Raw genomic sequence first — 25,703 nt, 5'->3', positions numbered from 1 at the left:
TTGCTACCAGGGGAAACTCTTTAGAATAAACGTTCCCTGTTTGAACTTCAATGCAGACCTGATTTTGTACCTTATCTCAGCTTTCACAGTGAAGCTGCTTTATTTGAGTAGCAAATTACTACTCCATCAATTGGGAGGAAGTGTGGGATACCCTCCTGACAGTGAGTTGCCTACTAACCTTCTTCACCATCCTAATTTGCTCTACAATGGCAAGCGAGCCTTGATACTGTCCAATGAGTTTGCAAAATCAATCACATTGAAGGCCATTACCTCAGCAGTTTTCCTGTTCTTTCTTCACCTCCAAGAAACCTCTTGTTAGAGTGGAGCTAATGGGAAACTGTTTAGTCTATTGTGTCAATCTTCCGGAAACAAGTCATCCAAAGTACAGTAGGGCAGGGGTCCCCAACCTTTTCTGCACTGCGGACCGGTTTAATATTGACAATATTCTTGTGGACCGGCCGACCCCGGGGAGTGGGGGGAGGGGGGTAGGGTTGCCAACGGACAAGAGTAGCAGTCAAATACAATGTGTTTACCCAGAGAAAGACTACAATGACCATGAAGACTTGCACGGGCACCATTGCACATGCGTGACCTGCGCATGCATGTACCTGCTGATTTTTTTTCCTGCAAATCGTTTTTGCCGATTCCGTTCGGGGGGGCGGGGTGTTAATCACGACCGGCATATCGGTGATAAGTGGCTAATACACTCAATTTTGTTTCTAAAAGGGTTTATATAACAAATTTAATATTAAACACAGCGCATATTTTCCTCGCATGAATATAGTGATAAGTCAATTATCAGGGGAGGATGGGGAGCTTGAAGTGTTGAACGAACTTCCAGTAGAAGTGGTAGAGGCAGGTTCGATATTATCATTTAAAGAAAAATTGGATAGGTATATGGACAGGAAAGGAATGGAGGGTTGTGGGCTGAGTGCTGGTTGGTGGGACTAGGTGAGAGTAGCGATCAGCATGGACTAGAAGGGAAGAAATGGCCTGTTTCCGTGCTGTAATTGTTATATGGTTATATAAGTAAGTCAATAGTATCACAACATTTTAAGTAATGTTTGGATATTAAACACACAGCGCATATTTCCCCTGTATGAACATATAAAATCATTGCAACACACCAATATCGCTGAATCAGTGGGAGCCCTGGGCTTGATTTCCTGCAACAAGACGGTCCCATCGAGGGGTGATGGGAGACAGCGATACTTGAAGGGGGTTCCTTATGTCCAGTCTATTCCTCAATTTAGTTTTCGTTGCATTCATTGCAGAAAACTCCATTTCGCAGAGATATGATGTTGGAAATAGAAGCAACGTTTTCAGTGCTTTCGTGGTTATCTCAGGATATTTAGTCTTGACTTTGATCCAGAATGCCGGCAGAGATGTTATGTCAAACATACTTTTCAGTCCGCCGTCATTTGCATGCTCGAGGAGTTGTTCTCCTTCCCGCGCTGACATGGATGATGCGCGGTTAATGACCTCATGTGCGTTCAAGTTCAACAGTGGGCGTGACACGGAATGAGGAAAGGTGCAGCTGACTCATATCGCCAAATCATATCGTTTCCTCGCAGCCCGGTAGCACATGCTTTGCGGCCCGGTACCGGTCCGCGGCCCGGTGGTTGGGGACCGCTGCAGTAGAGGAGCTACCGTGTGCACATAATGCTTAAGTATTGTACATTCATGGCAGCTGAGCTCCAAGATATGACTTATTCATTGATGTGCACTGGAAGATGGCTTTGCACTCAACATCTGTGAGACAGAGGTCCTACATTCATTTTCTCCAAAAGTACTGTACAGCCCTCTGCCAATAAAGATTCATCGTGAAACTGTGGATTGCATGCCATTTCCAGGAACCACCACGTGGCAAAGGCAGATATGTTGCCTTCAATGCATCAAGTCCAGACTTTAATCAGTTGACCATAAAGGATTGTGAGGATCAAGACCTCAGGCCTGCCAGAAAACTCATGGTCTACCAGATAGATCTGTAGTTTCTAATTCATGATTTAGCAAATCTCTGCTTCTCAGAACTGGAATTCCAGTGGCAGGCAACATAGGCACTGAAAAGATACCCTTCAATGCCGTCTATTCCAGCTGCTACCATTCGAGAAACGGTATCGCAGCATAAAAGCCAGGACCAACAGGCTCTGGGACAGCTTCTTCCACCAGACCATCAGACTGATGAACTCACGCTGATTTGAGTGTACTCTATATTACATTGATTGTTCTATGGAACTCTACAGAATCCAGGCGTGAACTCCGGAAAGCCATTAAGGGCGCCAAGAGGCAATATCGAGCCAAGTTGGAAGCCCAGGCTAACCAGAGGGATGCCAGTAGACTATGGCAGGGTCTAAATGAGATCACTGAGCGTAAAGAAAAGGCTGGGAATACCAATAACTGTGGCGCTTCTCTTCCTGACAAACTTAACGTATTCTACGCAAGATTTGAACAAAAGAGGAGCGGCCTGCTCCCCCCGGATGAACCGGACCTGGTCGCATCGAGATTCATTGTCACCGAGGAGGACGTTAGAAGGGCCTTCCTGAAGATAAATCCAAGGAAGGCGACGGGCCCAGATGGCGTCCCGGGATGGGTTCTCCGGGCCTGTGCAAGCGAGCTAGCTTAAATGTTTGCTGACATCTTCAACTGTTCCTTGCTTTAGTTTAAGATCCCCTCGTGTTTTAAGAAGGCAACGATAATCCCAGTGCTGAAGAAGAGCAAGGTGGCATGCCTGAATGACTGTCGACCTGTGGCTCTGACATCAATTGCTATGAAGTGCTTCGAGAGATTGGTTATGGCACACATCAACCACAGCCTACCGGTCAACCTCAACACTTTGCAATTCGCCTACCGGAGCAACAGGTCAATGGCAGATGCCATCTCTCTGGCCCTACATTCCTCAGAACACCTGGAGAATGAAGACGCATACGTAAGGCTCTTTTTCATTGACTACGGCTCTGACTTTAATACCATCATTCCAAATAAACTGATTCCCAAGCTCCGGAACCTGGGCCTTAGCACTCAGATCTGCAGCTGGATCTTCAACTTCCTCACAGACAGGACCCAGGCTGTAAAAATAGGGGATAAGCTCTCTTCTACAATCACTCTGAGCACTGGTGCCCCACAAGGTTGTGTACTCAGCCCCCTGCTGTACTCACTGTACACCCATGATTGTGTAGCCAAGTTTCCATCAAACTCAATATATATGTTTGCTGATGACACAACAATTGTAGGCCGTATCTCGGGTAATGATGAGTTTGAGTACAGAGAGGAAATTAAGAACCTGATGGGATGGTGCGAAGACAATAACCTATCCCTCAACGTCAGCAAGACGAGGGAATTGGTTGTTGACTTCAGAAGGAGTAGCGGACCGCACGACCCAATTTACATCGGTGGTGCGCAAGTGGAACAGGTCAAAAGCTTTAAGTTCCTCAGGGTCAATATCACAAATGACCTGACTTGGTCCAACCAAGCAGAGTTCACTGCCAAGAAGGCCCACCAGCGCCTTTACTTCCTGAGAAAACTAAAGAAATTTGGCCTGTCCCCTAAAACCCTCACTAATTTTTATAGATGCACTGTAGAAAGCATTCTTCTAGGATGCATCACAGCCTGTTATGGAAGTTGTCCTGTCCAAGACCAAAAGAAGCTGCAGAAGATCGTGAACACGGCACAGCACATCACACAAACCGATCTTACGTCTTTGGACTCACTTTACACTGCACACTGTCAGAGCAGTGCTGCCAGGATAATCAAGGACACGACCCACCCAGCCAACACACTTTTCGTCCCTCTTCCCTCCGGGAGAAGGCTCAGGAGTTTGAAGACTCGTATGGCCAGATTTGGGAACAGCTTCTTTCCAACTGTGATAAGACTGCTGAACGGATTCTGACCCAGATCCGGGCCGTAGCCTCCAAATATCCGGACCTGCCTCTCGTTTTTTTTGCACTACCTCACTTTTCATTTTCCATTTTCTATTTATGATTTATAATTAAAATTTTTAATACCTACTAATTTTTACTATTTTTAATATTTAATATTTGTAATCCAGGGAGCGGGAAGTGCAGAATCAAATAATGCTGTGATGATTGTACATTCTAGTATGAATTGTTTGGCGACAATAAAGTATAAAGTATATAAAGTATATTTATTATAAATTACTATGATTGCACATTGCACATTTAGACGGAGATGTAACATAAAGATTTTTACTCCTCATGTATGTGAAGGATGTATGTAAGAAATAAAGTCAATTCAATTCGCTACAAAATCCTACAAATTCACTGGAGGGGTAAACATGCGGTCAATATCCTCTCAGGCCCCAACACCAAGGACCCAGTTACTCAGCTGCTTGCATTAGACAGGCTATCACTCATCTGAACATCACCAGGCTCTTGAAGTAGTCTACTTATGATCTCTGTTAAGCAAATACACTAGCTCACAACTGACCCATGCACCTTTCCCACCATGAAGAATTCCCACATTGGCTCATTAATCACGAAAGAACCAACATAACTAACATAGATTCAAGTTGTCTTTACATTACCAGTGCTTCATGATCTGTGCTGCTACAGATTGTTTTCTTAAGACTAATGCTGTAATTATGTCTATAATGCTACAGAGCTAGAGAGGACTATAAACAAAATTATATCCGAGCGTATGCTGATTATGCTGTTTGACATGAATGTGGTTTCAGAACTGAAGCTACCTTGAATCAATCCTTTGTCTCTTTTTGGCACAGCATCGAGATTTCCATTTCAGATATTTAGATTCAAATTCTTCATCTAAAAATATTCAGAAATTACAATCATGTTAATTTTAATCTAGGTTTGGCAGTATTGAACATTTGTTTAAATAAGCAAGTTGAGTATTTCAGTCATTTTGCAGATGAATTTGGACTTTGTGGATTTGTTGTAGAAGATGTATATTCAGATTTTTCAGCTCAACTTCCACCCCATCAACAAGAAAAAAAGGTCAAAACAGAATGGGAATCATTTAGTACTTAAGGTAGTGTCCTACTGTGTTTTCCTAATTAGGATTAATTTCCACATTAAATGCCATCAAATAGGCAACAATATCTGAAAAAATACAATTAAAGCTCCTCAATGAAGCATTGTAAGCAGACATTAGCTGCAATCACTGCTTATACTGTAGGAGACTGCTGGTTTTAGATATGATGAGTAGTTCAAAATTATCAGACCATAAATCATCAGAAGTTATTCTTGTATTCAGAATATCATTATTTTATCTACTAAACAATGTGTCCCATACCTGCAAACAGCTGTTTCACTATACATTCCAAAAGGGTAAAAGGAAATCAGAAGGCCAATATGAAGAGTCTGTTCAAGATTTCTACAGTAGGATACTTAGAAACCATTTATCAATGCATGCGACTCATCCTACTATCTTACCGCTTTCATTCCTGTCAAAATGACAGACACGACATGTGGTGCCTGGTTACTCATCTTGTGCTTGGCCCAGTTGTACCTCTCCCCCTGCAGCTGGGCTGGCACGCAACATTGCTCAGTTGTGTTACAGTCTGTTAATGAAAACATGGCAGGGCTCTTGTGCGGAACCAAAAAGAGTCGAAGCAAAGGTAAGGTTGCAACTTCATTTTATTTATTTGTTGTGATTCTGTGCTTAGAAGTGAAATAACAAACAGAAGATGGATATTTATTGCTGATAATGGGTAAAATCACTCTGGTTCCTGTGCATTTCTACCCTTTGAACTGTAGGTAGGTAGGATTGAGACTTCATACTCATACCATTAGATGCTGTAATTAGCAGCCACAGCATAGTTTCTTGACAATGTTATATCTAAACTTTTGTAAGTCAAGCCTAATAAATTTTAATGATCAAAATCACTGCTTTAACAATTTTGTACACTTCATGGTGTACTTGGTGTATGTTCATGGCCTTCTGCTGCTGTAGCTCATCCACTTCAAGGTTTGACATATTGTGTGTTCAGAGATGCCTTTCTGCACACCATTGTTGAAATGTGCAGAAATCTGAGTTGTAGTTGTTTTCCTGTCAGCCTGGCCATTCTCCTCTCACCTCTTAAAGCATTTTCATCTACAGAACTGCTGCTCTTTGGTTGACTTTTTTTTGTTTTTTGCACTATTCCCTGTAAACTCTAGAGGCTGCTATGCATGAAAATACAAGATATTAGCAGTTTCTGAGAAACACAAACCACCCCGTTTGGCACAATTGTTCAAAGTACTGTACATTATCAGATCATGTTTACATTATGCAACCTTGAGATTCGTCTCCTTATTGGCAACCACAAAACAAGGAAACCCAAAATAACCCCATAAATAGAAGGACCGACAAATACCCAATGCTCAGAGAGAAAAAAACAAACCATGCAAACAATAAAAGTAAGCAAGTAACATTTAGCACATAAGCCTTAGTTCAGCACATAGCAGAGTAAATGTCGCAGAGCCTACAGACACACAGCGTGAAGCAGCCTGAGCAGGCCATAGCCTCAGCCAAGGTTCTGCGCATAGCAGAGTAAGCATCAGCCTGACCCTCGCCTCTGGTCCCGACACCCTGCCTTTTCAATCCATCTGGCCCAGTGATTAAATCGTCCTAACACTGGGTTGTTCCTATTTCCAAGATCTAGGCCCTGTCACATTGATAGGGCCTGGATCCCACTGCCATGCTTTGGCCCATACACAACCATTCCAAATCGGCCTGGTGCTTAGACCAATTAAACCTCACCCTCTGTTTGGGTGGAGTGGCTTTGAATCTGCTTCTCCTCCTCTCCAGCTGCCCCACTTTGCCTTGAATATATCTCAACCTCACCTGGGCTTTGTCTTGCATGCTCATGTTTCAACTCTCAACTCAGCCTCATCTTTGCTTGCTTCTTCATTATTTGCTGTGATCGTGTACCATTTTTTTTACTGAAAATGTGCTATGAGTAATCTATTCAGTTTTATTTCTTGTTTTGATAACCAGCGGTAAGTAGTTGCTCACCTTCAACAGCGCCATCTTAACCTGAATTCCCCGGTCAAAGTCACTTTGATCAAATTTTTTCCCCCCATTTGGTCTAAACACCAAATGAACCTCTTGACCATATATGCATGCGTTTATGCATTGAAATGCTGCCACATGATTGACTGAGACGATATTTGCATTAATGAGTAGGTATATCTTATAAAATGGCCGTTGGGTTTATATAATACAGATATGATGCCTATGCCTTCTGAGTGAGTTTCAGAGAATTAGGTGATGAGCTGGTCTGTATCATTGCATCACTGATGTATTACTACTTTGAGTTCATTGACATTGCTTGTATTATTTTCATGCTTAGTGAAATCCTGAGGGGAAAGGTCTTCATAAAATTTAATTTTCAGGATTAGAGAGGTTGCTCAGTGATATATAGCTTTTGTCTACTATGAAAACAGAAAAGGCTGGAACCACACAGCAGATTAGGCAGCATCTGTGGAGAGAGAAATTGAGTTAGTTTTTTTTATCAAAGCAAGGAACTAGTAAGACAAGGATATTTGAAGTTGCGGGAGGGAGTGTGGGTGGAGAGTGTAAAGGAATGTATGTATTGGGGCGGAAACAAAGAGAAATTAGACGATGTATCTGCATTTGTTATCATCTAAGTGAGAGTAATGAAGGCTTGATAGTTAGTCATAGCTGATCTGTCTGGCCGAGCAGTAAGTAAAGAGTTCAGTGAAGATAGAGGAGAAAGAGAAAAAAAATGTGTTCCAACTGTAAGATGTGTTGCTGCTTCACCTGAAAGGACTACTTGGGTCCCTGAAGTGAAAGAGAATTCTTGAAAATACAGCCAGTCACTTAGTATATCTGGAAAAAGAAAGGTAGAGTTCATATTACAGGCTGATGATCTTGCATTGGAGCTGACCACTTCTCATACAGCAGGGACTCTCTACCCTGGTGTTTGTGGAGGTGAGATCAATAGAGATAGTTATGGAGGAGTTAGATACATGTTTGAAAAATAGCTAAGTAAGGCACCAGAGTGCAAGTGGGGACAGTGTAGATCGGCCACAGTGATATGGACTGGTGAGACAGGCTTGGAAGACCAGCTAGCTAACTTTTTCTCCTATTCCAATGATGGAAACAAAATTCAGTCATTTTTTGTACAATTTCTACTTACTTTAACATTTAATATTTTTAAATCGTTGAGGGAGGAATTGTTTTGGCTGATGGAAGTACAGTGCATTCCAGTTAATTGGGCCATTGGTTAATTGGGGCAGTACTTATTTGGGAGAACTCTGAAAGAACAGAAACTAATCGAGAAAATGGCTGGAATTTCCTTCATTTATTTGGGACAATATCCTGCATAATTGAGATAGGAGATTGTTGCCAAGCAATCTCTAACCAGCATCAGTCTTGTGTATGTGCTTAGAGCAAACAGTTTTTAAATAGTATAGGTTGTGTGTGTGTTTCTATTCAAAAAGCAGTGATTTTATCAGAGTTGGCAAGAGATAAGCAGTAAGAAAATTCAGAAATGTTGTTCACTGTGGTTTCAAGCATTCAGGCTTGGAGATGCTAATACTGGCTGGAAGTGAAAATGAACCAATTTCACTACTTCAGCAATTCAGAACTGCAAAGAATTTGAAAGTATTGACAGTCACCTCAAATGTTACCGTGAAAATGAAGATTTGCAGGATGCAATCATCGAAAACATTGTATGAAGGCTGTCCATTACGCTGGATAACAAAGATTTTGCTTCCTGAATACTTTTGGGTGTATCTTATGGATTTCAGGATGCTGACCATGAAAATCACCATGGAGTTTTCATTTCCAAATCACCAATTTTATGAAATCACCTATAGTTATAATTGTGGTTATAGAGAAAATGGTATCAGAGCAACCGGGATCCATCAATGCTGGCTGATTGTTGTTGGGCACTTAAGTGAGAAGCATCAGACACTGAGTATAAATGAAAATCATAAGCAAAACATTTTAAGCTTAGTTAAACTATTGCCAAGTGTCAGCACCATTATGCAATTAAACCTATATATTCAATGGCAGTTAATTTCTTGGTTCTCCAAATTCCTATGTGACACAAGTAGTCTGACATATTTGTGCTCAGCTTCAAGTGGTCTGTCATAAACAAAAAAAAATTCTGAGGAAGCATCACTTACAAAAAAAATTGTTGTTTAGTGTTATCTGTATTTGGTGCCTGCGCTGATTTTGTTCATTTACAGTCAATCAAAAGAACACAGCAGTGTATACTAGATGAATTCCTCTGTTCATAACCATTAGGAACTAATACATAGTTTTATAGTGGTATTCTAATCTGTTCTGTATTTCATTTAAATACGTAATATGTTACTCAGTTTGTTTTTTTTTAAATACATTTTTAACTATTTCCATGAAACTTTGGCTAATTGGGGCAGCCACTTAATTAGACCAAAATGTACTAGTCCTGATGTGACCCAATTAACTGGCATCTACTGTGTTTCCTTCAGCCTGTGAAGGTTTTGTAATACACATGGCCCTATTTTTGCATGAACACAAGAGTCATCTCTGACTGTGAGTATTACAAAATAAGTCGGATAGCTATGATGAATCTATAAATGAATAATTAAAGAAATATTATTTTGTAGTTAGATCCAAAGTAATAATAGGGCAGTGGAGAGAGCTAAGTATATTTTTGTGCAGTTATTTTATAGACAGCTCACCATCAATTCCTTCTCTTTGGAACTATTTTTTGTCAGATTTAATTGACTATTGGAAATATTTCATCTAATTGGGACACTTTTGTTTTCTCTTTAGTGAGTGACCTACAAGAAGAAGGTAAAAATGCCATCAATGCTGCATTGTCGCCAACACCTGCGGACATCCACCCGGAGGATACCATGCTAGGTATTTAAGAAACCATTTTCCTTATTTTTTATATATATATATATATATATATCCACTGTTTACAATTAAAGTTCTTGAAATAATTTCTTCAATGTCTGATTGGCTTTAATAGCTTGCATCCTTATAGTGCTAGTATCATTCGTGCTAACGTTTATGATAACTTAAAAACTTATGTTTCCTTTACACATGCAGTACTTTATTGTTGCCTTCCTCATTGGCTCTGAAAATTATTCCATAATGAATTATGATTTACAACTATCTCGTTTATCTACTACTGCTTATTTATATTCATCTGGCTTCAATTATAGAGGAAAATGAAGAACGCACGATGATTGAGCCATATTCCAAGGAGGAAGCAAAGTTTAAAGAACTCGTAAAGGTAAAGTACCAGAATGAAATGTAATTCCAATATGTGACTATCAAAAACAGCATTTTCTTCTTTAACTTTGATTATTTTACAACCATTCTGTAATGACTTGCAAAACTACAATATATGATGAAATATACAGCACTGTAAATTGCCTGCAGATTCTTTGTTATATAGCATGATTATTTCTCTTCGTATGACTGACTTCATTCATATGTTGTTGTGGAAGATTATCATTTTTTGTTGATAAAAACTGTTTTAATTATCATTATCAGCTTATCTTGATCAATTATGAAAGTTATTGTATATTAGAAAATTGGCGATGAATGTACGTTACATCTAAAAAAGGCCATATCACATCACATTGATTGAATTTTTGGGTATTGCAGGTGTGGTTTAAAGAAAGTTGGGTCAAAAATATATCTTTCGTAACTCAAATTTTCAAGTTGTATGCCTCTGCAATTCGAGGAAGGCCTTGGGAAGAATGTTTTTAGACAGTATAATTGGTAGTCTCAGAGGCATAAATTATCAATGGTGACTCATTACTATTAGAGTCCAGTGAAGTTGATTTTGCAATTGTTTTCTTCAGCCTTTATCGGTAATTTGAATGAAACCATCAAGAAGTTTGCAGTTAACATAAAATGGTGATGGAGCAATTAATCTTGATGAGAGTAAGAAATCACAGTGAGATCCTGGTACCATGGTGGAATGTATATGCATGGATTCAAAGTAATGTTTATGTGGGAGAGAGGGCTAGAAGTGAAGCTTCACACAGTTACTGATCGACAATCAGTGCTTTGATGATGTAATAAATGCCAACAAATGTTAGGGTTTATTTCTAAAATGATCCTATGTGTGACAAAAATGATGGCATGATTTCTCCTTTATCAAGAATGCTGTTGTTACATTTGGGCACCTCACAGGTGGATGATTATAATGATGCTAGGAAGAAATCAAGTTAAGGCCACCAAGCTGAGGAATAGTTTAAAAGCCCTTAATTGTGACAGTTAGACTGACAGTATTTCAGTTTATTAGTTTATACATTTTTAAATTTATAAAATAATTATTTAAACCCTCTTTAGGTTCTAATTGACTGGATTAATGATGTTCTTGTTGAAGAAAGAATAATAGTGAAGTCACTGGAGGAAGATCTTTATGATGGTCAGGTTCTGCAGAAATTGCTGGGTGAGAACTGCAATCATAACATTTTTAGTGATGAAGAGATAGGCATTAAATTATATGAGCCTGTCAGTTTTTGTCATTTTATTTCATACCTGTCATCTTGCCTTTTCTTTTTAAATGATTTTCTTTCCAAACAGACAAATTGTTACATATACAAAATTCTGTAAGAACTCAGCAAGTCAGACAGCATCTGTGGGAATGACATCAGACAAGTAGTTATCTTTTTAATACTCCTGCATAATATGCATCATAGCCTTTCTTTGTATATTGAAGATTCAGCATGAATAGCCATTTTGAAGATAATGTCAAACAAGAGAAAATCTGCAGATGCTGGAAATCCAGGTAACACACAGAAAATGCTGGAGGAATTCAGCAGGCCAGGCAACATCTATGGAAAAGAGTACAGTTGACATTTTAGGCCGAGACCTTTCGGCAGGACAGTCCTGCTGAAGGGTCTTGGCCCAAAATGTTGACTCTGCTCTTTTCTAAGATAATGTCTTGCAGTTTTTCAACCTTTCACTACAGTAAACCGTATGACTGTTGAGGTTTTTAACTGAAGAATTCCTGAGAAAATTGTTCAATTTCATAAGACCATTGCAACATAGCACTGATGGACGCCATTTAGCTGGTTGTACATGTGCTGGTTAATGAAGACTAATAATTCCTGGACACGTGCTTCCTCATTTTTTGGCAACTTTTAAGTTCCTCAAATCGAAGTAGCTGCCAACTCCTTTTTAAAGTGGTGAAATCCACCATTTCTTGAGAACCTCTCCGAGAAGGGAAACTGGTTGCATTTGTGTCATTTGCCAATCAGTGTTATTAATCCATGCAGAGGAGAGTTTTTCATCTCCGTCAAACCTCGTGAAAACTATTAGTTCACTTCTTGATCATCACTGTTCCAAAGAAAACAACACTGCTTTTTTCTGAGATCTGAAATCCTTTGTCCTTGATAAACTACTGGAAAATTTGTAACTTTATATACTTCACAGGTTTCTGAAGTTTGATGACAAGAATAGTTTAAATGAAAACTTTTGATTAACCTGTAGATGGATGAAGTCTCCTAGAAGGGTCCATTCTGTGCTGTACAATTCTGAGATGAAATGCTGATCTTCAAGAACAGAATTTAAATATTATGTAAATACAAATAATCGTAGTGCTTTATTCATCATGTTCTCATCTTGTCTTGCCTCCTTAAAGGATTTTTGGGTATAGGGATAAGCAGCTCTGGCCCAGCTGAACTTTTTAGATTTCTGCATCTAAAATGTGTACTGTCCTTCCATTTATATTTCTTTTCATCCCTCTCCTCCACAAAACACAAAATGCTTCTTTCTGTATTAAACTCCGTTTGACAGGTTGCTGTCCACTGTACTATCGTGTGTCACTCTCATCATTTCTACAGTTGCCTTCATTGTTGTCATCATTGCTTTCTCCTCCTTGAGGACCCAGATTCGCTCCAGTTCTGCTGCTTTGCTTAAACCCTTTCTGCTCAATGCCTTCCAATCCTTCCATTCTTTGCTCTGTTTTTGCATCTCCTTCTCAATTTCCCATGTTGTGAGTTTGCTATCTACATGACATCCCATTCCTTCCCTCCATTTAAGCTCTCCTGCCTCTGTTCATGACTTGCAGCACCATTTTGGCTGATCCTGTGGCTACTCTGATTTCTTGCTTTGAAAACTGAAAAAACGCTTTGAATTACCCTTCTCATCCACCCACAGGAAAATGTTATCTAATTATGTATTCAAATACCCAATTGTTACTCCTTTGCCTTTCTATTTCACACAACAGTTGTGCATCTTAAACTTTGATCAAGTAAGTTTGTGTTGCAGGTACTTTTTGTGGTTGTGCTACTCTGCCATTTATTCCCCCCCTTGCTAAAATAAATGGCAGAGTAAATGGGAAGGATACCATTTAAAACTATAATAGCACATTCAATATATAGTTAATTGCGTGGCCAAGTGGTTAAGGCTTCGGTCTAGTGACCTGAAGGTTGCTAGTTCGAGCCTCAGCTGAGGCAGCGTGTTGTGTCCTTGAGTAAGGCACTTAACCACACATTGCTGTGCGACGATACCGGTGCCAAGCTGTATCGGCCCTAGTGCCCTTCCCTTGGACAACATCGGTGGTGTGGAGAGGGGAGACTTGCAGCATGGGCAACTGTCGGTCTTCCATACAACCTTGCCTAGGCCTGCGCCCTGGAAACCTTCCAAGGCGCAAATCCATGGTCACAAAAGACTAACGGATGCCTATTAAGTAGTCAATTCAAAACAGAATGTAATAATTGCAGTCGTTGAAGAAGGCCACTGCATTGCAGCCAAAGGTTTCTGGAAAAAGCAGCTTGCAAGCAGGAATTATGTCTGGAATTAATAGATATTATAAATTATTAAGCTAATAATATTTTTGAACAAACATAATTTATGGAACTTTCCACTAAAAATCTAGTTTTTTTGTGCATGTTCATTGTGGATTGCTTAACATAATTTCTACCATTGTTAAACTGTAATGTTGGATTGTGTTGCATATTGGTTTACATTGAAGTCAGGACTTGCAGTTTAATTTATTTTTGAATATTCGAAAACTTTATTTTTTAATCTCTTTCTTTGCTTATGCAGAAAAGCTTGCGGGTCGTAAGCTGAATGTTGCCGAAGTGACGCAGTCTGAAATAGGACAGAAACAGAAACTTCACACAGTGCTGGAGTCTGTAAATAATCTACTGCGACCTCAGGGGTGGGCAGTCAAATGGAGTGTTGATTGTGAGTGTGAAGTTGTTAAATTTCACCTTACGTTTACACAAAATTTTTAGACCTTTGGTCACTCACGTAGTTCTGAATTGATGCAAATTTGACACTTTGGCACATTTGTTCAGTTTTCAAGTGGATGGACTTTTGAGATTAAAATATCTAACTTTTTTGCAATACAATCAAATATGTATATTTTATATTTCTTGTAAATTGTAGTTTAAATTGGATTCAGAGAAAATATAAGGGAAATTGTAAATGTAATTTGTTATGCCCACAAAGTACTGTCCTTTCTAACAATTAATGGCATTTTGTGTATTGAAATATGCATGTGGAATATTACTAAATGCAGAATTTACATCAGCTTTTCAAAGTCAATGTGGATTAATTCTGCTAAAGCTTCATAATTTCTTGCTTATTAAGTCAGTGAGAAATATTGTTCTATTTTAAGGAGAAACTTTCGTTTTTACTTTTACTATCGCTGGCTGCTTCTTAAAGGGATGGTGTGCCGGCCACAGTCTGGTCTATTTCTGTTTGTTTTAAGCAGTGATAGATTGTTCATTCACATTAAAACGTCACTGGCTGTACACATCATAGATGGAGTTATGGTTCTCAGCAGCGGCAGGCTATAATGAGAACGTTTGACTATTTCCATCGTTTTCAATGAGAGCTGCTGTTTTCGGGTCATCCATGTTGACGGCCTGGAAGTAGCTTGGTAGATTGATTACATTGCAAATGGAGCAGTATTGATAGCATACTATACCATTGCGCCAAGTGACCCATTTATCTTTTATAACCTAATGTAGCACAGTTATATAATTGAGCTGGGGCTCTTGAAAACTAAATTTGGCGATATTGTGATAAAATTATCATTTTCTTTTGTAGCGATCCACACAAAAAACACAGTGGCCATTCTTCACCTTCTTGTGGCTTTGGCCATGCACTTTCGAGCCCCTGTTAGATTACCAGAACATGTCTCTGTGCAGTTGGTGGTTGTGCGGGTAAGTGAAACTTCAAATTTTACACATGGTAAGGTAATTATTGATTCTATGCTATTTGACTGCTTGATTCGACTTAGAAATTTTTAATATCAAAAAGTTGTGGAGTAAAGAGCAAGATGTTAGAAGGAACTGTTCAGCTTTTTTGAAAACATTGACAGTTTCTTCACTTGGGATTAAAGGAATGAAAATTTTGCAGCAATTTCCAAACTTATAATAAGAAAAATAAACATGCAGGTAGCACTTGAAAATTGTTCACAAGGTAAACCTAAGGGACATATGGTTAACTTTATTCAGTGGAGATCTGTATTTTGCTACATCAGTTTGATTTCTGTCGTGCATCTCACTTGCAAGGAAAATTGAAGGAATTTTTTACTAGGATTTACATCTAACCAGAGAGGCACGTTAGTGTAGTGGTTAGCTTAATGCCTTACTGTACCAGTGACCCAGGATCAATTCATGCCCCTTTCTGGAAAGAGTTTTTACGATCTCCTTGTGACTGCGTAGGTTTCCTCTGGGTACTCTGGTTTCCTCCCACAGTCCAAAGATGTGCTGGTTGGCAGGCTAGTTGGTCATTGTAAATTGTCCCGTAAGTAGGCTAGGGTTAAATAGGGGTTGCCAGGTGGTGCAGCTCAATAAATAAATGAAAATGAAGAAAGGTACAGGTTTCCCCTGCCATCCGAAGGCAGAGCGTTCCTATGAAACGGTTCGTAAGCCGAAATGTCGTAAAGTGAAGAAGCAATTACCATTTATTTATATGGGAAAATTTTGTGAGCATTCACAGACCCAAAAATAACCTACCAAATCATGCCAAATAACACATAAAACCTAAAATAACAGTAACATATAGTAAAAGCAGGAAAGATATGATTAATTCACAGCCTATATAAAATAGAAATACTTTTCCACAATCATTGCCGGCACTGTTCTCCGTAGCGAAAATGTCACACAAGCGCTCTTGGCAGAAAATCTCACGCAAGCGCTCTCCGCAGAAACACGGCGCAAGCGCTCTCCAGTAACCTTTAAGCTATGAAGCTGCCAAATCATACCATATAACACGTAAAAATACACAGCTGATATAAAGTAGAAATAATGTACATACAGTGTAGTATCACTTACTGTAATCGGGAAGACAGCTTGCCAAGCACACTGATGATGGTGTGTTACACTGAGTCGTCGCAGGTTGGGTGGTGCAGTGGCCCCCACCCTCCAGGTCGCTGAGCGATAGATTGCTGCGAAGCATGCAGGGGTCCAGCGGTAGCCGGGAGGCACACAGCACATCTTTAAGAAAAAAGCCGAAGTAAACATGCTAATTAATTAGGTGCCGCTCGACATGTAATTGTCGGCTCAGATCATTGCCGATTACATCGCCTCTGATCTGGGCCGACATTTACATGTGGGGCGGCACCTAGTTAATTAGAATGTTTATTTTGGCTTTTTTCTTAAAGATGTGCTGTGTGTCTCCCGGCTACTGCTGCATTCTCCGCGAACCGGTACTGTATCTGTCCGCGGCCTGGGTGTTGGGGTGGTGGGACACTGGGGTGTCATCACGTCATCTGTTTCCGTTAGAGCAGGCGGCTCATCTTCTGCTATGACTGCCCACTTTGATGTCAGAAGGTCGAGGTTCGTCGTCTGCTGTGGCTGATGTGGAAGGCTTGCTTGACTGCTGAGCCTCGCGCATTTTTCTATCATACAGTTCTTTGTAAGGACTGAAACCATCTTGCAAATATCCCCTAAACCGATGTACCCTTTCAAAATTAAAGTCATACTTTATCATTGCAGCGAAAATCTCACGCTGTGGCTTCAGGTTCATTTCGCTACTGCATTCGGTTTCGATTGTTATCCTTTCCTCTTCCAATTGCATCAGCTCTTCATCTATCAGTTCTTGGTCATGGGATGTCAAAACCTCTTCAACATCATCTTCGTCAGCTTCCACAAGTCAAACTCACTTTGTCCTTACTTCGTTCACCACGATCAAAATGCTTAATTATGTCTAGTTTTACACTAAATTTAACACCCTTAGGAGCTCTTTCAGGCTTTTCCAATACCTCAGAACTCATCTTGTAAACGGCTGCTCAATGCAATGTGTTTAAGCAATGCCGTTCTGAATCCGGGGGGAGAGCCGCTGCTCGGGGCGCGCGCGGCTTTTTATCACGCGCTGATTTTTTTCGTAACAATGGAAACACCTTCTGAAAGCGAAAACAGGGTACTAATGTAGGTCTTTCGTAACAGTGAGGTTTCGTAAAGCAAACGTTTGATAAGCGGGGGACACCTGTATAGGTAGTTTGATAATGGCCCTTTTTGTTCAGAGCCAGCCTTGAAACCAGCCTACCTCAGTCAGTTCACTGAATTTGTTTTGCTTCTATTGTATCTTCAATTCCTATCTTTGATATATATTAGAAAAAAGACGTAAATATCTTTTATTGTCTGGTTTGTCTATTATTTCATTTTGACTGCTTCAGAGCATTATTTCCTTCTGCATCTATTTGAATATGATCTGCTGCAGTCCTCCTTTTACCTTATATTTTCATTGATTTTTAGGGTGATTTCACCCAATTATTTTCCCTGATTAGGCTGCCAAAAACTTCAGAGGGATCCTTTTTTTTGGAGGCATGCAGGCAGGCAGGCAATCATGCTGAAGCAGACCCTTTTTATTTAAAATCTTCTGATCAGGGTAGACCCCTCTCTCCAGCACCTCCCTCTCTGTCCCTCAGTGTCTACTTGTCTCTCAATCAGACGATAAATATATCATTATTAATTTTAATGAACAACCAACTAATGTATAGGTGTGTTCTGCAGACAAAGATTTCCAAATTTTTGAAGAGTGTGCTGGTAAAAAAGGAATCAAACCAAATAACCCAAGTAGTGATTTTGCCATGCTCCCAAGATCAAGTTAAACTGAACAGAGTAACATAAATTCAATGTCAGTACTGTTTACCAACCAGATCCATCATCTGTTCTTGCTTTGCACCTTTTACAAAATTTTACCTCCACAAAGCCACTTACTAATACAAAGTGAGTTGTTTTGGTGGGAAAAAAGAAACCTGTTGATTGTTCAAAATTTTGCATAGATGCATAGCGCAATTTTAAACATCTAAAACTGAATTTCCCTAAGGCAGACGCATGGAGAACTGGCAAAGTAGCTCTTTCTGGATATATCCTATCAAAATTTGAGTTAGTTAGCTAATATTCTATTAAGGATATTATTTATCAGAATATGATGGTGGTTCCTGGGTTTATAGTATAAAGTCCTGCAGCAGGGATTAACTGCAATCAATGGTTCCCACCACTCTTTCTACAATTTCTTTATTTTAATTTTTTAGCTGCTTATTGGTACACTGTTCTCTCTGGCATGTTGTTCTCATATGGAGCAGCATGGTAGCATAGTGGTTAACACAAAGTTTTACAGTACAGGCGACCCTGGTTCAATTCCCACCACTGCCTGTAAGAAGTTTGTACGTTCTCCCCGTGGCCACATGTGTTTCCTCTAGGTGCTCTGGTTTCCTCCCACAATCTAAAGACGTACTGGTTGGTAAGTTAATTGGTCATTGTAAATTGTCCTGTGATTAGTCTGGCATTAAATTGGGTAGATTGCTGGGCGGTGTGGCTCAAAGGACTCGAATGGCTGTAATCCACGCTGTATCTCAATAAATAAATAAATATTACCAAGCAAATCAAGCTTATTAGATTAACTCTGCCTTTTCCAAGCATTCCCAACAGGTTTTTATAACTTAACAATTAATAAGCAAAATATTTATTAAGTGTTTTTGTAAGTATTTCTGAAAATGCTTCATTTTATTGCCCATCATGTATTGTTTTTGAGAAGTTGGTGGAGAGCCGATGTCTTGAGCCATTGCAGTTCTTCTGATAAATTCCCACAATTCTACTGAGTGTTTTAGAATTTGGACACATTGATGTGATTTGAGAGGTCCTGAAGGTGAAAGCATTCTGAGGTGCTTGTTGCTTGTATTCTCCCTGAGGGAGATTCTCACAGGTTTGGGAGGTAGTGTTTGGGATAGCTACAGTACCATTTTGTGGATGTTACACACTGGACCATTGTGTGCCAATGATAGTGAGAGTTAACACAATTGCTGGATAATTCATTTCCCCTTCCTTACCTTCAGACCTAAGGCTAATGGTAATTCTAATCCCTCAACCAGCCACTTGGCTTTGATTACCTAACTTATTATCAACTGAGTTTGATAATTTACTAGTTAGAGAGGGAACTGGAGACATGTATAGCATCACTCAATATTTTAATTGATGTTTGAAGATGTTTTTTCTTCACTATTTGCACTGATGTTGCTTAATTGTGTTTAGTGGCTTTGTTGCATGTAGAATTGAAGCACACACCAAACTCAAGTGATAACAGTCAATTCCAACTTGATACAATATTTTTTGATGTACTTGATTCAATCTGAACTTGATGCATATAATTTTGTCCTTTCTGGATTGGGTTAGATACTCTGGCTCTAAAATGAAACTACATTGAGAAACATAACTACATATTTTTGTGCTATCTACTCCTTCCTAGATCTGTGAAGATGATCAGTCCTATCACATTCCACAATACTGATACTTCATACATTTATTTATAAAGAACTAACCTTTTCTGACCAAATGGCAAGGACATGTTACATTCCTGACCTGAACCTGACACGCACACACACAGTTATGACCCATCAAACTCAAGCTGTGAAACCGGAATCCAATTGTTTTTATTGCATAATCATCCATCAACAGACTTGAAACAAATTTGATTATATTATGGACATAAAGTGAAGATCTAAATGGCTAAGTTGCTTTCTTATTCTGAATAGTTGAATTTTTCTATGGTTGCAGAAAAGAGAAGGGATACTTCACACATCCCACGTTACAGAGGAGTTGACCAGCACTACAGAGTAAGTTGAACTCTTCCATTTATTTCAAACATGAATCAAATAAATTGTACAGCTGAGGAGAAATAAAGCAATGTATACTATTAATTCTAGATGTTTTAAAAACAGGTTCATTGTTAAATATTTATGAAAACTTCCCAGGTATGGTCATTTTTTTTGGAGTGTTTGTTTTTCTGTTTCGCCTAATGAATTTATCATTTCCACGAACCAGCCCACGCTGAAAAGCTGAAATTTGATCTAAGACAAAAAGCAGTCTGGGAGGCAGCATGCTCTCAGTGTATAAGCTGCTGAATGTATAATGTATATACCTTTTCCAGCTGACATTTAAAATTCCATTACCCAGTTCCTTCCAGTGTGGTTTCTTCCAGCGACAATCTCAGCTGGTTCTCACATGTGACTAATGGATCTGGGCTTGTTTGGAATTGAAATAATTACTCATGATGCTTTTGCAGCAAGAAAATATGCCATCATTCTGGAAGAAATGGTGACAGGTGTATTATTAGGTGGCCAAATTATGAAGATGGGTGTTAAACTTCAGTATTAGATTTTTGCTGAAATCAGAATTAACTTTCCTCCTGGGTTTAATTTTCACAAGTAACTGTGCAGTAACTCTGGAGCACTATCATTTGTCTCACATCCTCTTGATTTAACCATGTCTGTTAGAAAAAGCTGAAGTTATTTGTAAGAAAGATGTTTTTGTCACTATAAAATCTATTTTAGAATTGTTTGGCAGCATATGCAGTGAATTCTGGTTAATTGGGGCAGCTGCTTATTTGAGACAACTGAAAGAACAAAAACTAATCGAGAATTTAGCCAAGATTCCCTTTGTTTATTTGGGATTCTATGCTGCTTCATTGAGATGGGAGAGAATTGCCAAAAAGTTTCCATCTAGCGTCTGTCATGTGCACTTGTGTGGCCGTTAGTCACTACACCATGCTTTGAGCGAACAGTTTTTAAATAATGTCTATTGCCTATGCCACTGATAGTTGGTGACAAGTAAGGAGTAAGACAATTCAGAACTGTTGCTCACAGCGGTTTCAAGATATCAGATTTGGAGATGCCAGATGCCAGAAACAGTCAGGAGTGAAAACAAAACAATTTCAATACTTCAACAAGTTAGGAACCACAAAGAATTTGAAAGTATCAGCAATCGTCTTGAATGTTAAAATGAAAATGAAGATCTGGAGGATGCAATTCCCTAAAGCATTGTATGAAGGCATTGTACTAGCTGTCTGCATTGATTTAGTCATTTACAGTCAATCAGAAGAACCTGGCAGCATACACTGTAATGAAACAGTAGTATGTCTTTTTATATCTTTTTAAACTATTTCCATGAAACTTCAAATAATTGGATCATGCCTTCATTGGGCCAAAATGGTCCCGATGTGTTCCAATTAACTGGAATCCACTGTACAATAGTTTTTCTGCTTTGAGAATAATATGATGTAACTTGGATCCATTTATCATTTTTCTTTATATAGTACAGTATTAACAAAGTTCTCAGGAATTTCATTAAGTCAGCCTTTTTGTAATGACGAAAAAATGTTAAAAGAGTTGAGTTTAATTATTAACTTTTGTATTTTATATTGCAGGATGATGATGGGGAGGTTTGGTAAGTAAATAGCTAAACAACCTCAGTTATTATTACACCTCTAATTGAAAAGAAATACATAGTTTTTATGTCTTTTTTTTAGTATATAATGATGCTGTACCTTTAAGAAGACATTCTTTTCCTATGTTGAAGTTTAAGATGGGGTGTACAGTACCACCCAAATCAAAGGGGTACATCATCTTGAATATCTTGCATATGGAGCAAGCTAGGCCAAACATAGTCTAAGCAGTTAATAGATTATGCATAAATGCATCACAAGTTGCATGCAAACCAGACTACAATGATGTCTGGTGATTTTGCAATCTGGTCCTTTCCAATATGTATGAAATCTGACATCCAATTTTTCAGAAGCCCTGAGAGTTTACTGGCTTGTTTATTAATTTTAAGTGTGCGCCTGGGGTCTCGAGCAGGGTGTGTACCGGAGCCATGGTTGGGGTACCGAAAATGAGAGATCAGGAAAGTGTTTGCTGTCAGAGCTGACGTCTGGGGTGTGAGAATGTTTCCTACTCTCTCCACTACTGAATTAGGAAGTATGGGAAATAGACAAAGACTGCTTTGGAGCAGTGTGATTGCCATATTTTGACCTAAGCAACCACTTGTGAAAGTTCCTACTGGGAATAACAGGTTAGAGATCTCTGCTGGGAACTGCAAGTATATAGATTCAGGTAATTCAGAGGTCCAACCGTGTTGTGATTCTCTCTTTTTTTCATTGACTTTTGTGGCCATGCTGTTTGCCAATGTACTGAAAGATATATTTGAATGAACGGTAGATGCTCATTATTTGTGCAAAACAATGTATATCACAACACGAATCAGTGATATTCTGTTTTGGCACCCAACACCATGCTTTAATTTGTCAATTTACTAAAAAAGGACACTAGTTATATTGATTTAAAGTTCTTAATGTCCGCCCATCCAGAGCTTTATTTTTTTTCTTTCCCTTATTATAGCACAGGCATTTGTTTTCCTTGTTTTCATGACTTTTTCTGGATACTTCAAAGAAAGAACTGACACAATGTTTGTAGAAGCATGTTTTCAGGCTCTATAAATGTGGTTTTGTACTTCCAGCAGGATTGAAGATTCAGCCCATCAAATCTGTGCGAGCTCTAAAAGCAATCCAATCTCTGCCATTCATCCTCTTAATTCACAAATACCTGTTCTCATTCTTAATTCCACAAATCTTCTGCCACCCTTCAAAGCTATTTACAGTGTCCAGTTAACCTATTAACCAGCACATCTATGGGACATGAGAGGAAACCAGAGTACATTGTGGAAAATGTGCACTGCAAGGACAATGTGCAAACTCTGTGCAGCAGTGGAGATCAGGATCAAAGATGCAGTGTCCCACGCCCCCTCACCCCCGAAAACATTTTCGTAAAGACAAAATGGTGGAGGTCTATTGCAATGCCAACCTTTAATAAAAGGGTGCACTTGAACCAGAGGGTGCCTTTGCTGGAGTAAATAGTGAGGAAATTGCATTTAGGTTTGTGATTTATTGCGAGAATATCTGAATTGCATTGTCATTTATTATTCCAGAACGGGATGCATTTGATACACTATTTGACCATGCTCCTGATAAACTCAGTGTTGTTAAGAAGGTAAATTTCAAATCAAGTTTTGAAAATTTTTTTAGACTGTGCAATCAACAAATTGAATAAAATGTAATGGTGCATGATTTCTAATGCAGAGTTAAAATGTATGACTCTTGGGTCAAATATTCTGTGCACAGAAGGGCACAATTAAATGTAATGCCAGTGCTGAAGGTTTTCAATTGGAACCGATCACTATAATCCTTTTAACCTTTCATTTTATCATTGCATTATTTTATATTTTTTCCTTTTTAAATACTTGCCTCATTTTCTTTTTGGTACTGTTTGCTCATGCTTCATGTTCTGAAAGCCCATTGTGTGGATAGTAATGTTAATACTGTTGTTTGTTCTTGTACTAGTATTCCTCGATCTCTGCTTCCTTAATAGTTCAGTACTTTTTAAATAATTTTGAACATTTAAATTAATTTCAAACAAATAGTTAAGTTCAGATCAAAACAGAAAACATTTCCGTTGCTGATCTACTATCAAAACCACCTACTTTAAGTGATTTACGAAGAGCAATTTTTTTAAGTGTTAAGATTTTTGTTTGGCTTAATGATGCTTAACATTAGAACCAAAAGCTGTTGCTATTGAGTTTTTATTCAGCTCATTATACTGCTTGACCAATTTTGCTTACCATCGTTAGGTGCATTATCGCTGACAGTGCACAATAACTTGACACACATAGAATATCATTTACTATTTAGTATTTTAGCTCTAAGTACATGGCTAATTTCCTGCTCTTTTGCTCTCACTCCCTCTTCTTTGTACCCACCTTCCACATTACCAGTCTTCTACATTCAATAGACCATTTTCTGTAAATTCTGATACTGATATCAGCATATCTTTTCTGCTTTCATTGACACTTTTCCCTTCAGTTCTTTCTTCTATTTCCTTTAATCCACAGTCCTCTTCATACCACACCTACTGCAAATGTACAGCTGCAATGCCTTCTCAATTCCAGGGCCTGACCTCCTATTCCAGTAAAGCTGAACCTGATCTTGAAGGACAGCACCACCTGTTCTGATGAAGAACATTGCAACCTTGTAGATGAATGCTGATTTCACAACTTCAGATTATCACCTATTCTGGCATTGAACCTTACATTTTTTAGTATTCCACTATTAGTAGTTTTGATTCTCTCTGGTAATATCAGATTGCAGTTGTATTCTCCTATTTATGCCTCTATCATTTAATTTCTCTAGTTCCCTACCATACAGTACATCTTGCCTTTTGCTCTCTCAGCAACTTCCCCTGCTCCCACCCACACTCATATCTCCCACCAATTACTACCACCTTCTTTGCAATTAATCCCAGTTTATTTTTCCCAGTTCTGATGAAAGGGCATTGATTTGAAATATTAATTCTGCCTCTGTCCACACATACTTCCTAGCTTGATTTGATTTATTTTATTTCTTACATCCAAGGGAGTAAAAATCTTATGTTGTGTCTCTGTCACATTGTACAAGTAATAAAGAGGGGAAATGTGGGAGGATATTGCCGAAACACTAAAATTTATGCATGTGTGTGCAGTCAGATACACAATCAGATCAATGAAGTCAGATATGCAATCAGATCAATGTGTTGTTTATTTCCAAATAAAAGTTCAGTTTTCTCCAAGTTGCATTGCCGAGCAATGATTTCATTTTTTGTTATTTTATTTTCCCAGTCACTCATCACCTTTGTGAATAAACATCTAAACAAACTCAACTTGGAAGTAACGGAACTGGAGACACAGGTAGAAATGTTATGTTTCAGAAAGCTGTACAAAGAAAGCAATTGATTACTTGTTAAAATATTTGGAACCCTTGCCTCTGATGAAGAACACATTATACATGATTCCTTCAGTAATAGAAACTGTTTCTATTTATGTTTCATATCTATTTATGCTTCAGCTTCTCAACTGATCAACTTCCTTGTCAAACATCACTAGAGGAAGCACTGGAAGTTGTACAAGTGCAGAATGTACTCTTGGTGGGGGATCACTAAATGTGGTTTGGTGGCACTGTGTGTGGAAGATACATCTGCTTGTGATGGCGTTTGTGACCACAGCACCGTCTTAATGGAACAAAGTCCATCTTCACATTGAGGATGCCCTCCATTCTGTTGTGTGGCAGAGATCTTGCAGTTCAAAACTAGGCACCAGTGACATTATGGACAATTATCAGCAGCAGGCCTGTACTCCATCACAGTGTATTTTATCATCACCCTTGCTCTGTCATTGCTGTCAAGCCAGGGGTTCAGCCCTGGTTCAATGATGAGTACTGAAGGGCATGTTACAGAAGGACATGAGGGGGCAGTACCAAGTGTGTACCTAACAGTTATGGAAGTGCTCTACGATTAAATGCTGGGATACTTAAAAGTATTATAGAGCTTTGTGCTCCCACAGCTAAAAGATCACATCAAGCATTGATGTCTAGCAACATCTAGTAGAAAATGTCGATGGGCAGTTAAGTGGCCAGAGGAAAGAGCATCCTTATTTTCACTGATG

The 25,703-nt window shown here is 38.9% G+C and overlaps 1 protein-coding gene across 3 annotated transcripts in view; it reads left to right on the top strand.

Annotated features, from left to right (window-relative positions):
- parvb (parvin, beta) overlaps positions 1-25,703 on the top strand; it is a 68,726-nt gene that overhangs the window by 27,895 nt on the left and 15,128 nt on the right. For 2 of the 3 annotated variants that reach the window (XM_063058110.1, XM_063058112.1), the window contains exons 2-10: positions 9,745-9,834; positions 10,143-10,213; positions 11,284-11,386; positions 13,990-14,130; positions 15,001-15,116; positions 19,956-20,014; positions 21,604-21,623; positions 23,160-23,221; positions 24,882-24,950. In XM_063058110.1, coding sequence (XP_062914180.1) covers positions 9,745-9,834; positions 10,143-10,213; positions 11,284-11,386; positions 13,990-14,130; positions 15,001-15,116; positions 19,956-20,014; positions 21,604-21,623; positions 23,160-23,221; positions 24,882-24,950 — 731 coding nt within the window. Of the gene's footprint in view, positions 1-5,501; positions 5,591-9,744; positions 9,835-10,142; positions 10,214-11,283; positions 11,387-13,989; positions 14,131-15,000; positions 15,117-19,955; positions 20,015-21,603; positions 21,624-23,159; positions 23,222-24,881; positions 24,951-25,703 lie in introns of those variants that run through there. The other variant, XM_063058111.1, reaches the window with a different exon arrangement.

This window comes from Mobula hypostoma, chromosome 9, assembly GCF_963921235.1.
Source record: "Mobula hypostoma chromosome 9, sMobHyp1.1, whole genome shotgun sequence".
Taxonomy (NCBI): Eukaryota; Metazoa; Chordata; class Chondrichthyes; order Myliobatiformes; family Myliobatidae; genus Mobula; species Mobula hypostoma.
This window is presented reverse-complemented; position numbering and strand designations above follow the sequence as displayed.